General features: G+C 38.2%; 2 protein-coding genes across 2 annotated transcripts; both read left to right on the top strand.

Annotated features, from left to right (window-relative positions):
* Nucleotides 1–218: 218 nt before the first annotated feature.
* On the top strand, nt 219–2,099 carry LOC106741315 (frataxin homolog, mitochondrial). The gene is made up of 3 exons (XM_014613152.1): nt 219–1,435; nt 1,530–1,650; nt 1,728–2,099. Exons 1-3 carry the CDS (start codon nt 1,209–1,211, stop codon nt 2,007–2,009), a joined length of 630 nt encoding a protein of 209 aa, XP_014468638.1. The 5' UTR covers nt 219–1,208; the 3' UTR covers nt 2,010–2,099.
* A 555-nt stretch (nt 2,100–2,654) lies between these two features.
* On the top strand, nt 2,655–12,652 carry LOC106741512. Its single transcript, XM_014613624.1, has 13 exons — nt 2,655–3,042; nt 3,856–4,120; nt 5,610–5,754; nt 5,858–6,057; nt 6,212–6,318; nt 6,609–6,830; nt 7,158–7,361; nt 7,454–7,759; nt 8,372–8,470; nt 9,749–10,134; nt 11,315–11,429; nt 11,527–11,691; nt 11,785–12,652. Exons 1-13 carry the CDS (start codon nt 2,968–2,970, stop codon nt 11,980–11,982), a joined length of 2,487 nt encoding a protein of 828 aa, XP_014469110.1. The 5' UTR covers nt 2,655–2,967; the 3' UTR covers nt 11,983–12,652.
* The last annotated feature ends 53 nt before the right edge of the window (nt 12,653–12,705 follow it).

The following is a 12,705-nucleotide window of genomic DNA, read 5'->3' as shown; positions in this document are numbered from 1 at the left end:
TCCCTCGCAGAATCGAATATATTTATAATAATTTAAAGCTGTGCAATATTTCTGAAATTAGTTCGCTGCAGATGAGGGTATATGAAATTTTCCTACGATACTCCAGATAGCACGCAATATTTATAAAACGTTGAAAAATATTTATGAAGGATATCTTTTGTAAAGAATAAAAATATTTCGCTCGAGTAAAACCACATTTTAATTACCTATGAAAAATATTCATTTATCTGGATACTTATTAAGTATTAAATATTTATATTCTTTTTATATTTCGCAAATATTGTGTACCGTCTGAGACGATGACACACGCGAATAACGCCAGGCTTAATTATTAATTACCGCAGCGATAATTTATTGAAAATGTCAGCTCGATTCTGCATTATAGATTAACCGGGTGTATTGCTAATTTTCACACTTGACATAAAATTAATATTGATCTACCGTTTATATGAGTATTAATATGCGGCCCGACAAAAGCGCCGATTACACCGATTTCGGATTATCGTTATCGTGTCACTGTTCGCTCCGATTTCGCAATAATCATCCGATATCGGACGTGCAATGAAGTTAAGCCGTCCGGAGCTTTTCGCATTGTCCCGTCGGATTCTGATGATACAATGTGTACATAATAAAACAAATTGATATTGTGGTAACACTCACAGATAAATGCGCGGCGCACTTCCATCGCGTAACTCGCAACTTCGTTACAATTCGCGTTAAAATTCGCGAAATGCATAACGTACGTCGTGTGGAAATTTCACAACTGAAATGTAAAAAGGAGTATTTTATAAATGCGGAAATGTGCGTTTATAAGAATTAATGGGGATATCGCGACAGGACATACGCCACTGAGTAAAGAAGTATTTATTATCGTCATAAGTTTTAATTTGCCGGTGATCTGTCACAGTCGGTAACATCCCGTCGCGCGGTAACGTTACGTTACTGCCTCGCGGTTTGCTGAATAAAATCTCGACCAACCCCTATTGTATTTTATATAATAAGCGTTTTAACAATACATCTATGTTTACAAATATTCTCGTCATGGTGTACGAGTATAGTTCAAGTTCGCAAAGTCAAAATAGAAAAGCACGTGTCAAGCCGAGTTCCTTCGGTTCCGCGGCAATTCTGTGAGAGCGCGGCTGCGCCGAGGAATCTCTGTGTTTGATGCTAGCTGGAAACGTTTAATCGATCAAACAAGAGGGATTATCATGTTCACTGTTAGAAGATCCGACATCATTTCAAGACTGTCGTGCAGTTTATTCGATAAATCCACGGCTGGACGATTCGTGTCGCAATTCAATCGATGTAGCAGTTACGTTGGAGGTTATGTTGGCCACCATTCAACACGATTTCTAAGGAACAATTACAAAAAGCCGCTCCGATTGTCCGCGCGGAGCCTCAGTTTCAGCTCTGATTCATCGTATTCGATGCAATTGTGAGTAGCCGTCTTACTTGTCATGTTTAGAATTAATAATTTTTCACGTAGTTCGTTAAGGTTGAGAACCTTATTGTTTACATGATTTTACCAGGGAACTCAGCACCACACAATACCAGAAGATCTGTGAGGAGACTTTGGAGTCGTTATATGAGTATTTCGAGGAAGTGATCGAAGCTGTGGATCACCTGCCGGATGCCGATGTATCTTACGGAGTATGTGTGTCTAATTAAAAGATCTACGTGAGTGATAGACGTGCATGTGATCGCATTGGTGAAATATTTACTTGCAGGATGGTGTGCTGACCGTTGAATTTGGCAAGCCATATGGTACTTACGTTATAAATCGTCAGATCCCAAACAAGCAGATTTGGCTGGCCTCTCCGAGATCTGGGCCTAAGCGTTATGATTTTCTAAATGGTCGATGGATATACAAGCACGACGGCAAAACGATACACGAATTACTCAATAACGAGATATCAATGATCGTAAGGAATCAAGTGTACTTTGACAGGTGTTCCTACAGCGGCAAGGAGAAGCAACCTGTGATAGATAGTCTCTCTTCCCAGGATTGATATCAACAGAGATTTAATTATAACATAGAATACTAATCTACTATATAATACTTTATATATATACATAAAAAAAAAATATATATATATGTACAAATCAGACCTTTAATATATATATACACATACATACATACATACATACATACACGTATACATATATATGTAAATTATTGAAGATCTGATTTATAAAATTTGTACATAAAACCAATACAGGAGAGAATATCGATATCACGTGGTACCTCGTAGAATCTTCATGTGAGTAAATGTAATCTGTTAGACGATCACATTTCTGTCTTATATGTTTGCACAGCCGTGGCAATGTACTTCTGCAATGGCGCTTGATACACCTTGTATTTATTTATGCTTTACGTTAGATCGTTTGTAGGAAGTGCAAATTGTCTGCTAAATTATCTCAAAGAAAACATGTCCTCATGTCGCTATTATTTAGATTGATAACTTTTTATAAAATCACTGTATATAAAGTTTTTTTTATTGTTAAAAGGCACATCTCTTTGTAATAAATACAGCATGAATTAAGCGTCCCTAAATCTAATCTTACTCCCTTTTACATCATTAATTGGTCAATGGCCGATCCAGGATTTTTAGCATTGAAAAATGTATAATTACGCATTTTAACATAAATTTTACGGAATTTTACGTATACATTTTATGTCGAAGGATCAGTCTTAATTTTAGCTTTATTCACAAGTACACAGTAAACATTTTGTATTAAAAGCGATCGATCGAAATTTTGTGTTACTTTAACGAAGGTAATGTGTGACAAAGTACACAAATATAATGTCGAGTTAACACATTCCCCGTGTTAAAGTAACACAACGTTTCTTTTATCGTGTAGCACCTATTCGCTAGCACACTTGCAAAATTATGCGCAAGACGATTAGATCGTACGATACGATCGTATAAGTAATTTTTTTCTTTACCGTTCAACAGACCGACAGAAATGGAGATTATGGAGGATGGGAATTTGGTCGATCGCGTAAGAATTTTATTACAGCGAGACATGCAATATTACCAGGTATTAATTAACCAGCCGTATTAATTATCTGTCGCGATACTCATTCTATACTCAGTCCGCAAAGGAGTTAATGGGATTAAACGTCCGTCAGTTTTCGAGCGCTTTTAACAATCGACTGTGTCGACAATTCCAAACGGGGTAATATCGAGAGAGAAAAAGAGAGCACGCACTGTCCCGTATTTATTTCGCTTGCTGTATAACTCGATTGGGAAGGGCCGGGAGGGGGGGAGGGGGCGGGCAATTGATTTATTGCTCGCGATCGAAAGTGGGATCGCGACACGCATATATCGCGTGCAAATTGAGCGATTCAATTATCAGTCATTACCGTATTTCACGACAGGACGGTCGACTTTTGAATCACAGCCCGACGAGAATCCGGGCCGATATTTTAGTTAATTTTCGCGCAATTAACTCGCACTCGTAAATTTATTCGCGTCGCGAAATATTCTATATGGAAATGTAATAACACGAACGCGCGCGCGCGCGCGTAACAGAATTATCGCGATAGAGAAAGCTATATTGACGCGTTTAATTAATTCCCGACGTTACTTACATCGCGCAAAATATCCCGCGGCGCGATCGCGCCGGAGGATATCGACGCACGCACACTCACGCTAAATCACAATTACGTCAATCAAAACGCAAAGCGCGTGTGTACCGAACGCACGTTTAAACGCGAATGGCGCGCGTGCGCGCGCGTAATCAACGAGACGCAATTAATTTACCATTAATTGTTCGCTGACTTATTAAAATTTATGGTGGTCCCGTCGTAATTAATACGCCCGGCGTTGTACGTCGTAATTTGCGATGCAGGAAATGCAGACCGTCCTGAGGGAGCCCCTGTGCATACGCATCAGCGGCGGCAAGCTCGATTTCCCGCGGCATGCCTCGTTCGCCGCGATTAAGATCGTTACGTGGTGGGAGGCGGATTTTGCGACCGCTTTCAAGCGATCCTCCGGTTTAAGCTGCGCCGAAAACGGGAGCGCGTCCAGCGTCGACAGCGAAGACGGCGCCATCAAGCGCATCCAACCGTCCGACTTTATCCTGCTCGTTGTCGATACCGCCGAACAGTTGCTAGGTATGCTTTATTTGAAGAAAAAAAATAAACAACAGTAAGTCATACGGAATATAAGGGCAAGTTGCCAAAATTGTGCTAATTAGGGAGATTGTGTGGTGAAATGAGATTGATAAGAATTCGATGAAACTCGCATTGCGTATACATTCAAATATTATTTAACTCATTGCTCGTGCAATTAGATGAAGATTGATGATTCGAGAGCTGACATATTTGCAACTAAAGTTGACTTTTTATTTATGTTCCTCGAAAGAGATTGGCGTGCTAGTTTTAATTTCTATCTTTTAGGATCGGGTGATAACTTGCTGATTCGGTTAAAAGTTAAGTTAAAAGTTGAAAAGTTAATAGCTTTTAACTTAACTTAGTTGAAATTTAAATGAGTTGACTTATAATCTAAACTTGGTTACTTTTCACGTATTAATCTTAACTTATTAATTTTTTTTAGTTAAAATATTTCATACGTGTAGCTTTGCATAATTACCTTTTAACTTTATTTTTTAACTTTTTAATTTTTAACTTTAATAAAGCTAATTTCATTTTAATCTAACTCTTAACTGAGTTTGAAAATTTATAGCGATCAACTTTTAACTTAACTTAGTTTAAGAAAATTAACTCAAACTTACTATTTCTAATATCTTTTAAATCAAGAATAAGATTTTGACGAAAAACTCCTATGATATTAAAAACTAATAGCACCAATTTACATATAAATTCCAAAATTATCGATTATTTTATTTTGAAAATACATCGATATAAAGTTTATAGTTTATAATAATATTCGAAATACATATACATATGCATATATTTAAACACTTATATATCTCTTTCTATTATCTGTACGAATTAGGCAACTTCCCCTAATTGGTAAAATATCAAACGTTAGAAATATGGTGAAACGTTAAACGACGAATACGACAATATGAAAGAGAACGTAAAAATGAAATTCCAGCCGAAGCCCGATTTTCTCTTTAATTTCCATTAACGTAAAGAGTTTAGCAATTAAATATTACATGTATGTATTTCGAGTATGAGATGAATTATACAAATCTTTTTCATTAGTTTATCAAGAATTTGTAATGTTTCTGTAACGTTATGTAATACTATATATGTGAGAGAAATTTATGTTCCTCGAGGGCCATTATAAATTAATTAAAGAATGATAATTCATGTTACTAGAAATTTATCTCGCTGGAGAGAGAAAGATCTCTTTGGAGTCCAGTGCCGGATAATTCTGTAATTACATCTTGGCTCGAATTTCCTCTACCGAGAAAATCGTTTCTATGTTAATTAAGTAATTAATTTACTACCGTGTTTTAGACGACATTCTACCAATTTTAGCGAACCGTATCATAAGAAAGTCGTATTTGTGTGCATGCGTTCTAGATTTTTTTTTTTTTCGATAATATTTCAATTCCTAAGTTTGGTAGAGAGAAAACCGGGAGAAAATGGCGAAATAGATCGGGCAAACTTTGTATTTCCATCTTCCTTTCAGAGCACTTACACATGTTGATTCAGGAATCCTTGGATCACGCCGATCTCACGGTGCTCACTGCCACTTTAGGCGCGGCAGCGCTCGTACGAAACTGCCTGTGGTGCTACAATCTGTATGCGAAAGGGAAAATCTCTTCTCAATCGAGGTGCTTCGTGTTATAAAAATTACGTGTTATAAAATAACTCCGACGATAGTGCCTTGTTTTACCGTTGCTCTCTCTCTCTCTCTCCTTTTCTCTTTCCTAATAGCGAAAAGATCAACAAGTCTTACAAGGAGTTTCACGAAATGGCCGAGGCTGTAGCGGAGAGGCTGCTCGATCTGCACTGCCGATTAATATCCTTGTACATCCTTAATGAGGCGGACTCGCTCAGCTGGCACAGCAATAAGCCGTTCTTCGAGAGGGAACGGTGCTCCTACGTTATACAAATGTGGTGGCTGTACATGCAAGGTGAAGCTGATCTCCGGGATGAGCTCCGGCTTGTCCTATACTAAACTTAATACCCCGTAGATCGGTATCTCTCTCGTAGGGACGAACTCGGGACGCGGCATCTTATCCGGCTCGTGAAAACGCTCGCGAAAAACGATATTTCGAATATTTCCAGGCACCAAGGCGGATTTGTGGAACACGGTCTCGCCTAAGATGGCACAGCGCGTGTTCTCAGGAATGCTGAATGAGTCGCTGTCTATCATAACGACGCGATTCACCCACGTAAGGCCACGTAACTCTGTCTCAACCGGTAGTTCGGATCAAACTCTGAATTGATTTTCTTCTCTTATCCGCGGCGATGCTTTATCGTCAGCATGAATCACACGAGGCTGACTCTCGTTCGACTCGTAAAATCGATTATTCCATTTATCTCCCGCGCGTCTTACCGCGTTTACGTGCATTTTGTATTCGTCCGCGATTTGTTGAGACAGAACGAGTTCGCGTTCGAATTAATTGCGCGCGCGATTAGTCGGGGATGAAAAATGTGGATTAAAGACGAGCGTAACCGACAGGGACGACCGACGCTGCCGCGGACCGAGCAATTTTGGTCGGACGCCTTTAATGTGCTCTGCTGTACGGGGTATCTCGCTTTAGCCGCGTGCACCGACACCGGTGAGATGATGGGTCTACGTCCGAATAACTTGTCGACGGCCGTACGAGACATTCACGCAAAATGTAACGAATTGCTGATCTGCCTGCTGCTCAGAGGCACCCCTCTCAAAGAACTGTATCAGGTACTGTTCGACGTTAGATCGTGAAAACGATCGTGCGACGCGGGTCATCCGAAAAGCGACGGGAAGACACTTAGTTCGGAGGGAAATTGAACGAGTCAATTATTAAATATAAAAATAATCGAACATTAATCATCCTTCTTCTATATCATGTCACATCGTGTTATATTTTTAATGCTGATATATGAATAATTATTGGGGAGATATTCAAAGATAATTAGAGGAGATATATTTGTAATGTCGATTAGCAGATATTAAGTATTATTCTTTTATTTTATTACATTTAATTGTGGGGGTTTTTTCGTACTAATATAAATCATTATTATGCAGATCTTCCGACACGGATTAGAGAATATGGCGATCCTGCGTCCTCGTCGCGGTCCAGCCCCTTGGCTGTCAATATGCGCTCCGAATTTGTTAGGCTCGATCGACGATCCAACGGACATTGTAACCTTACCCGAGGACAAAGCTGTCATTCTTGAATTGAACGTTATGAGGCATCAGCCTCAGCCTAACTGGCCTCAATTAATGAAGGTGATCGTTGCCGCAATTATAGGGGAGAGCTCTTCGGAGATTGCTTTGCGCGACCGGGAGGTGCGAGAAGATTTTTCTCTCTCTGTTCACAGGTGATATCGATGAGCGATTACGTCGTAGCGAAGATGCTGCTGACAACTCTGATGCGTCAAAACGTGGGTCTCACGTGCGTGGACGTGGATAACGAGGCGACCGATAAACCGAAGGAGGATCGAATGAGCTGCGGCGGTTTCCTGTGCAGCGGATCGGCGTGCGACAAATCACTGAAAATAACATCCACTTTGGCACTGTACAGTTTGTTTCACATACTGGTGATGACGGTTAACGAGCCAGAGCGCGTAATTATACCGGTGTTGAAGCAAGATCCGAACTGGTCCAATTATCTGGACAGACAACAGGTCGCGCGCTTTTACGAAATGTTATTTAACGAGATAAAATGACAACGATTCTCATTAAAATCGTAAATTATATAATGCATTTTGGACGTGTTCGAGCGAGTAATGTGTAATCTAAATTCAAGGTTTGTTTCAATAAAAAGACAAAGATAATATGCCAGAGGTAGGCTGAGGTATAATGACAAATAATATCAAATAACGACAAATAATATTGTCGCGGGCAAATAATGACAAATAATGTTCTACAAACAAGTATAATATAGGTGTAAAATAATTATCTCGACGGCAGCAACGTTTCTAAATAATATTTATTTCGATGAAAAAATATATACGAAAGTATTCTTCGTACTTTTTACGTAGATTGTGAATAATCTCGAAAGAGACATTTGCAATCTTTCACGTCTTGATGCACGGAGCCTTTTTCGACGTAAAAGTTGTTTTATGAGAAAAGAATAATTTTGCACACCCATAGCCACACACACACAAGAGCATTTACAGCCTGTCTACTGTCAGACTTCAAACGCTTTTTTTTATTGTAGTGCCTAGAAATTTGATAACGTATTACTTTGTCGAGTAGAAGAAGATCGATAACTGCGATTCACCTGTTGTTTCAAGGTCTGGAATCAGTCGAGGCCACCGTGGCTCAATGCGTTGGTAAAGCCGCTGAAGATCATGATGCAGCCGGTGGTCGAGATGCTCTTGGAAGCCGCGAAAGTAATTACCGTATATTATTATCGCTTACGTGACGTGACTCAATTTACATTGAACTCGACCTCATCCACTCATCGTTTATATATATATACTGAGAGAAATTATAGTTATTTTTGGCTTTAATTACATGTTTTTTAACTACAAAAATAGTAGCAGTCTAATATGCATGTAAGGTTATCATCATTGACATTATAGTAAAACTTAATAGAAAAATGCTTCCCCTTACTATAATTATTTTACTATAGTGTATAGTTACGGTATTACAATTCCAAATACCAAAGATTTTTCTCCCAGTGTATATTTTTTAACAGTATTCATCATTCAGTCATTCTTTAAGGATGTATTACTCATTAATGCTGCATTTTCAGTGGCGCATCTAGAGGACCACTCATAAATTTAATATCAAACAAAATTACGTTTCTATACATTTATTCCGTTATCTAAATAATAAATGTAATTTAATTGTTAATTAACAAATTAATTTGAAACGAAGTTAAGGCAAATACATATACATGATATTGCAAATGTAAAAATATTATTTTTTATTTTCTATTAATACTATATACATCAGTCGATCTAATAGAGAAGCACAGATATTAGAAAACGGTATATAAGTACTTAAATACGCGCTTATGTACATGTATTTCGAGTATTATTATGTTATGAATTTTTCACCGCTATATTCTTAAAACAAAGATCAGTGATCAATAATTTTGAAATTTGTGTATTATGTCTGCATATTAGTCTTTAATATCATAATAGTCTTTCGTCAAAATCTTATTTTTAATTTGAGAGAGATATTAAAAATATAAATTAAAAATAGCACACTGATTTCTCTCAAGGAACATACATATGTAAAAAGTGCCAACTTTAATTACAAATATCTCAGCTCTCGAATGGTCAATCTTTTTCTAATTACACGAGCAACGAGTTAGATAACATTTCAATACATACGCAGGTGCAAGTTTCATCGAATTCTTGCCAAATTCATTTTATTTTACAACTTCCTTTGAAGTGGAATAACTTTTCATCCAGTCTCTGAATTATTGTCAAACTTTTAATGTCGCTTTTAAGTGCAATGTGGATCAATTTGTAATGTTTTAAATAATATTTTCATTATTCTGAGATATCGGTGATACATCCTTAAACCTCATAGTCAACTGCGTTTTCAGAATCGCACGTCACGCGCACGCGCGCCCAAGGCCACGAAATAAATCACGAAATTCGACCGATTCTGGCACGTGAGTCGGCATTCTCATAGATTCGAAAAATCATCTTCAGACAGGTGCCAGTATATATCAAGCGATGTCCCTGGCGATCGGTTGCTTCGCCGAGCTGTACGTGACGGCGTCGAGTCCCGTTTTGCGCGCCGCGTTCGCGCTGAACGACAAGATCCCGGCGCACTGTCGGCCGATCGGCGGCAATGTGCTGCTTCAGGTTTTGTGTGCTGCCCTGTATTCCACCCTCTTGGACGTGTCCTCGAGGTGCAGAAACGAGTCCCAGGGTACACCGAGTTCCGCGGACACGAGCTGCTGCGAGCTCAGTCCATTCAATCCGTACGACAAATCGACCGCCGCCACGACGCTCGCCGAGGCGATTTGCAGTATCGACGAGGATAACAAGCATACGGCGCAGATAGACTCCTTCCTGCTCCTCGTGAAGGAGAGGTGCGTTCGTGTCTCGGTGTCAGGACTCATAATGTAGTCGTTCGATATAAAAATAGATTCATAATTGTGCAATTATCATTATCTTGATGACTTTTATACGGTAGATAATTTTAAGGATGTATTGTCTACAGCTCAAATTAATGAAAAAATTACAAATTGATCTACAATGCATTTAAAAGTGACATAGAAAATGTGGTAATAATTCCTCCATGTGAACATCCATGGTATCGACGTGTAATCGACTTCTTTGCTTGGATTTCACGTCGATTGCACGTGGATGTTTCCATCGGGTCTGGGTTTCCAGAGCCTGGATCAAAAGTTATTCCACTTTAAAGATAATTGTAAAGTGAAATGAGTTTGATAAGAATTCGATGAAATTTGCACTGCATATATATTGAAACATTATCTCTCTCATTGCTCGTGTAATTAGGAAAAGATTGATCATTCGAAAGTTGAGATATTTATAACTAAAGTTGATGACATTTTTTCTACGTGTTTCTTGAGATTAACGTGCTATTTTTAACTTCTATTTTTAATATCTTTTAAATTATATATATATAACAATAAGATTTTAATGAAAAACTACTATGATATTAAAGACTAATACGCAGACACTATATACAAATTTCAAAATTATTGATCATTTTGTTTTGAAAATATACCGGTGTAAAATTCATAACTTATAGTAAAAAAGACTCGAAATATATATATTCATATATTTAAACACTTACATACTTTCATACTTATTTACATACTTATACATTTATTCGCTTTTTCTATGGATCTCTATTAGATGAACTGATACTTAAATATCATTAATAAAAATAAATTAATATTTTCGAAATTTACAATATTGTATTATATGTCTGTATCTTAATTTTGTTTTAAGTTACCATTTATTATTTAGATAGTGAAATAAATGTATAGGAACGTAATTTTGTTTGATAAATACTAAATTTATGGACCAGCCACTGAAAATAGAGCATTAATGGGCAACACATCCTTAATGTTACTTCGGTTCTATGAATAATTGACAGTTCGAGCAGAAAATTTTTGATAGACGTAGCTTGCTGGATTTAATCCGAGCGGGATTCTAATCAATCGGATACTAATTGAAAGTTTCGTACGTGCTTTAATTTGCGTTTTATTATATTATATATAAAAAAAATTCTCCTTACAGCCTCGAGAGAGAAAGTGAAAATCCGAGGAACAGCGAGTTACAGAACATGACTTGCGTCATCGAGACTTACACGGACGAGTTGCTGTTCACGAATACCGGGCGACGTTCTTTGAAAGTTAGTAAAGCGAGTCACCAAGTCCGAAATGCTTGCGTGTCCGTAATACAGAAAATTCATGAATCGATATATTCACAAATACGTTTTTGCCTTCCAGATCATATACGAATATTTAATCCGGGCGTCCGACTGGGTATTAAATAACTTGCGTTGCGACGAAAAAAACCGACAGGCGGATCTGATCGGTCTGCCGGAAGTTTCGCCCGTCGTGAAACCTCTCACGCACATAATGTTCCACATCGAGGACACGTGTTTCGATCAGGTCGGTGAGTCGGTAGTCATATATACCGAGTGAATCCTGAGATTCAACAGCGAAGCCGCTCACACGCAATCTGCAAATAATCTCGCATTCCAGTTTATGGCTAATTACGAGGCGACGAACTGGTCGAGGGTGCTGACGATGCCGCTGTCGATTACTCTGGAGCGTGTACGCAGTCAGGTTCTTTTACGGCCGGAATTCAAGAATATAGGCGATCTGAGTCACGAGGACAAGGAAGTAGCGCAATCCATCAAGCGGATCTGCTCGTTCGTCAGATCGGCGCGTTTCAAATGAAGAAAGGAACACATCGGGAAAATAAGTTTTTAGCATTTGCAACTAGAAACGCGTAAATAAAAGAATTATAGTCAGAAGAAGCATTTTTTTAGCAAGAGTTGCTATGGTATCAGTGATTATTATTACCATTATTATTATTATCATCATCTTTATTAAGTATATCATATTATATATCCAATGCAAGAATTAAACCACACAACAATATATATTGAAATGACGGGACGACAGCTAATCACTGTTATTAGGATTGCGCATGAGAAAAGGAATTAGCCATATAATACAATTGAAATTTACTTATCAGACCTAGTTTTTACTCGTGGAAGCTAAGAGCTAAATACATGGACAAAAGAATGAGCGAAATTAAATTAAATTTCAGTTGTATTATACGACGGCTAATTTTTACCTGTGAAAGCTAGTCTTTAGCTGTGGGAGCTTCTGCTTATTTTCCGTATAGCATTGTTAAATATCGATAATGACATGCCTGTTGCTACTACCATTTTTAGAATGAAAACCGTAAGAAGATATTTGGCCGAAAATGACTGTAACCTCAGTAGGATTTCTCTCAGTGTATTTTCCGCCACGCATATATAATAAGAATAATAATATTTTCCCCCATACATTATATAGTCTAATCGACGAGATCAGATACTCTGTATCATCGCCGATCAAGCGCCTGCAGGGGAAACGCACAGGCGCTCTCTCAGTGCGCGGGATTCGTGCGAG

This window comes from Dinoponera quadriceps, unplaced genomic scaffold (assembly GCF_001313825.1).
Source record: "Dinoponera quadriceps isolate SergipeBrazil2010 unplaced genomic scaffold, ASM131382v1 scaffold405, whole genome shotgun sequence".
Classification (NCBI taxonomy): domain Eukaryota; kingdom Metazoa; phylum Arthropoda; class Insecta; order Hymenoptera; family Formicidae; genus Dinoponera; species Dinoponera quadriceps.
The sequence above is the reverse complement of the archived record's forward strand: the minus strand, read 5'-3'. Positions and strand labels throughout refer to the sequence as shown.